The 4,645-nt window shown below is 39.5% G+C and overlaps 1 protein-coding gene across 1 annotated transcript in view; it reads left to right on the top strand.

The window, feature by feature from the left end:
* Window positions 1–1,351: 1,351 nt before the first annotated feature.
* ZBTB11 (zinc finger and BTB domain containing 11) overlaps window positions 1,352–4,645 on the top strand; it is a gene marked incomplete at its 5' end in the record, with an annotated part of 12,037 nt that continues 8,743 nt past the window's right edge. The window contains 3 exons of the mRNA XM_009073026.1: window positions 1,352–1,587; window positions 2,225–2,456; window positions 3,865–4,639. Of these exons, the coding sequence (XP_009071274.1) occupies window positions 1,352–1,587; window positions 2,225–2,456; window positions 3,865–4,639 (1,243 nt within the window). The remainder of the gene's footprint in view (window positions 1,588–2,224; window positions 2,457–3,864; window positions 4,640–4,645) is intronic.

Below are 4,645 nucleotides of genomic sequence, written 5' to 3'. Positions count from 1 at the left end.
GCCTTGTTCTTATTGTGTTGGACTGTTCTACCACCTACCGTCGTCCTGTGCTAGAAACTTCCTCAATGGACCTCAGTATATCTCCTGTTCATCAGGAGAGGCCGTTTTGTATTCTGCATCTTTTGATTTTACTGGTCACCTTTATTTGCACAACCTGTACTCTCTTACTTCTCTTGCACTGAGAATACTAAAATGCATGCCCTGATTTCAGTTCACAGTTTCTTCTCTGTGTCTCCTTTAAAACATTGTTTTCCCCTGCCACTACAATGCTCTTCAGCATTGTAGCTGAGAGCAGCTTTGACCCAGTTGTTATGGGGAGATGGGTGTCAATCTGGTGTGTCTGTCTGCTTTGTAACTAGGAGGCAATGGGCTGGAGTATGGCCCAGGGACCAGGAAGGCTGTTAGATATGTGATTTGAAGACCAGAGATGACCTGTCCTGAGAACTAGCCCTGATTTCGTATTAAATCAAGGAAATGTAAATATGTTTGAAATGGGTGTGAATGTCTTGGGTTGGAATGTCTTGGATTGCCTGAAGTCTGTGTTTTCTGGATCCTTACAGAGATAGGTATGTAATGATAGTGCATCTCCTGAGAAGGTGTGAGCAGTGCAATTCTGTCTGTGTCAGCCAAGTTTTTGAGCTGTGCTGGATTTTGAACTCTAGAGGCACTGCTGCTATAAATGCTTTTATGGTGCCTGGTGAAAACAATGAAATTGGGTTAAAATCCATACACAGAAAATGTCTTCATACCCAGGAGAGGACCCTGAGCTTAGGAACTATTGACTATCTAAAACAGTTTAGTTACACCGGTGAAAGTGCTGGTGGGAGATTAATTTCTTTAAATTCCAAAATCATAGGCAATTGATTTAAATCAGTGTTAATAGTCCCTATCAGTGTCACTGCACATAACACAGTTGATCCCAGTTTTGTAAAACCTCTGCGGTGAGCCTTCCAGTTCTTGCCCCCTTCAGCAAGAACAAGTTGAGATCCATTTGTGTGGGCTAAACACAGGATTAGGTTATGGCTTCCATTGTCTTGGGGTAAATGTCTAAATACAATTATTTTTTCCTAGCTTTAAATATCTTTCTCAGAGGATTCTCTTGATTGTAGTGACATTCCCAACATTCTGTCTCAAATGAATGATAGGTCACAGTAGTGACATACAATATGCAATGGCCCAAGGGAATTGGAACTTGGTAAAAAGTCGGAGAAAGAAAGTGTAGGTGACTGACTTCATTTTTCTTGGTTAGCATGTAATACTGTTTTGCTAATCACCTACATATTTAATTACATGTTTACGGTAAATTGAACTAAGATTAGAAATCTAATAAGGCTCCATTAATTTTTCTTAGGTATTCTTAAGCAGGTGAAAGACTACATTAAAGAATGCAGCAAATGCCAGGAAAAGCTGGATCGCTCAAGATCTCTGTCAGATCCTTCCGAAATGCTGGAGGAGCTAGGCCTGGATGCAAAATCTCATGAAGACAGTAATGAAACAGATGATGAATTGAGTAACACAGCATCAATCCCAGCTGCATCCCCAAAGCCTGCGAAGAAAAAGCCAGTAGCAAAGCATGAGCTTGTGTTTGTAAGTACCGTTGTTCACATCGGAATGGATCTAAATTGTGTGTTATTGCATTCCTGGTTGTTGTGGTAATCTTGTAATAATAAGACAATATGAATTTTGTCAAAGATAATATGTGGAAATGGGTTAGTGATATACACAAACTAAAATTCATTGTAGTATATCACTGTTGGAAAATAAAATCACCCGACTTATGCAGATAGAATCAAAGGGAAAATGAATTACAAAATTATCAGTGGAAAAATGTCATGTACAGGATTCTCAGGGAATCTATATCTGTTCCTTAATAAAGGATGCTATTTTTGTATATAAAATTCTACTTTGTAACTGTGGGCTCATATGCATGTAAAGGCACTTGATGCTAGAAACTGTTTCAGACCGTAACGTGGAAAAACATTCAAACAGTTATTTGATGTTTATCTTCCCATTTTCCCAGTTGTCTGTTTTAACTCTTTCTGGAGGGAGGGTGAAAATTGAAGTGTTTCAAGAAAGACAACAATAGTAAGGTTAAGCTGTGTATTATATAGGCTTGAACTGATTGTATGGTTGTAGAAAATAATCCTTTTCTGTGTTTGAGTGTGAATGCTTAAAAAGGCACAATCTAAACGTAATGAAGTTCTCCTGATGTTGTTTATGACAGGTTGACAGTAAAGGCCTTGTGAAGCAGTCATCTTCCAAACATTGTCTGTCAGTCTTAAACCAACTGAATCAGCAGAGGCTTTCCAATCAGTTCTGTGATGTGACTTTGCTGATTGAAGGAGAGGAGTACAAAGCTCACAAATCTGTCCTGGCAGCCAACAGCGAGTACTTCCGAGAGCTCTTCATTGAAAAGGGAGCTGTCACTAGTCATGAAGCTGTAGTGGATCTGTCAGGTGAATTGCTGTGGGTTTCAAAGCTAGAAATCATAATATCCGAAGTAAACTGTACAATATTTAATTCAGTCTTTTTTTTTTTTTTTGAGACAACAAAGTATTTTATCTTGCTTTTTTTCTCTCTCTTTTAAAGTATTTTAATGCTAAAGTGATCACTCAGATTTTGCCTAAGACAACAAAGTATTTTATCTTGCTTTTATTTTCTCTCTCTTTTAAAGTATTTTTGTGTGGATTTTAATGCTACGTGATCACTCTGATATTGCCTCATCTGATTTTCCATGGGCTAAGGGATTTCATCTTAAAATTTCTGACAAGCTTTGGATTGATTTTTACCTTGCTTAGGCATATTTCCTCTTTGTATTAGTCATAAACACTTGGATTGATTTTTACCTTGCTTAGGCATGTTTCCTCCTTGTATTAGTCATAAACACAAAAAAGGGAACATAATCAAATGCTTGAATACACCAAGAGGGGATGTTGACTAGCTTCTCATAGAACTGTTTAACTGAACAAATGCCAAATTGTTTCTTAGCTCTGTGAAGCTGTATTGTACGTTTCTGCTCATTTCTCAAACCTTCTGGTACACTAAAGATAGGAGACAATTCTAAAACAAATGTTCTAAGAGTAGCTTTTTGGTGATGAAGGATACTGTACAGAACATACACCTTCTGCTTTGGTTTCTCACGAGTTCCTTAACTGCGTCTGTCTCTGCATGAAAAACAGACATACAGGAACAATACATTTCTAATGTGAAGGTCCAGAAGGTTCCCCCAATAACTGCGTCTGTCTCTGCATGAAAAACGGACATACAGGAACAATACATTTCTGATGTGAAGGTCCAGAAGGTTCCCCCAGATTAAATACTTGATTTTCCACACAACTGTGGAGAATTATACCAAGTGTGTTATATTTAAGCGTCCACACAACTGTGGAGAATTATACCAAATTGTTATATTTAAGCATTTCTATCTCTATATCCGTATGTTTATTAGTTTTCAATAGTCTCTTTCTTGTCTTATTTTTCTGCTATGTCAGTACTTTCTGGATGTAGCAAGCCCAGAAAGGCTTCGGTGAAATTAATTTACTTCAGAGCTGTTGTGGCTTTCACAGCATCTTGTAACATTCTTCTAGAGAATTTTATTGTGAAACTACTTAAGTGTAACTTAGTTATTGGAAAAGTTGCCTGAGCTTACATACACATAGAAAATACAGGAGGAGGAAGCCTTTGTGTAAATGACAATTAACTGAGTCTTGCTGGAGGGGCTTCAGTGTTATGTGCAGGCCTGTTTTGCTCTAAATTTCAGTCTTACCCTTATCAGAGATGAACTGTTGTATTCGTCATAGGATGTTTTGGTGTAATTCCAGGTCATCAGTGTTTGCTGTAATATCTTGTTTTATTTCCTGGTAGGGTTCTGCAAGTCCAGTTTCCTGCCTCTATTGGAATTTGCTTATACTTCAGAATTAACTTTTGACTTCTGTAGCATGGCAGAAGTGGCCATGCTGGCTCGGCATCTCTTCATGTCAGAGGTCCTCGAAATCTGCGAAAATGTGCACAAACAGATGGAAGAGAAACAAATTACGCTGTACCAAAAGGGAGATATTCAAACAGTAGAGTCCACACAAAATTTAGGAGGGCAGGCTGAAGTTGAGACACAGCCCATGGATGGTGCTGAGCAACTTAAGCTCACAGCCAGTGAAGTGCCAGTAGCTGTGAATGGAACTCCTTCCTCTGGTGAGACAGATGAAGCAGCAGCCCCCCAGCCTGGCCTCGTGTGCCCAGAGCCTCTGGAGGCCACTCCAAGTGGTCTTTCAAAGCCCATGGAGGAGTGTGGAACAACTGAAAGTTGCATCAAGATCCAGCTGGTGGAAAGCATTTCAAATAGCCTCTACCACAGAATCGGCACTGAGCCATCAGCTGTGGAAGCTGTGGTTGCACAAAGTCAAACAGAAATTGAGACAGTTAAAAATGGAAGTGATAAAGCAGACGTGGACACTGCTTCTGAAGGCTCCTCAGAGACACTCAAGCAAAAATGTGGCAGTCAGAGTACTGAACACAGCACCTCAGTTGCCCAGCCGGAAAGCGTCACTTCCAGCCAAGATGATACTTACAAAAGCAAACTCCGCCAGCGCTCTGTTAGTGAAGGAGGATACATTAGATTGCATAAAGGAATTGAAAGAAAGCTGCAAAA

The sequence above is a fragment of the Acanthisitta chloris genome, unplaced genomic scaffold, assembly GCF_000695815.1.
Source record: "Acanthisitta chloris isolate BGI_N310 unplaced genomic scaffold, ASM69581v1 scaffold8384, whole genome shotgun sequence".
Taxonomy (NCBI): Eukaryota; Metazoa; Chordata; class Aves; order Passeriformes; family Acanthisittidae; genus Acanthisitta; species Acanthisitta chloris.
The sequence above is the reverse complement of the archived record's forward strand: the minus strand, read 5'-3'. Positions and strand labels throughout refer to the sequence as shown.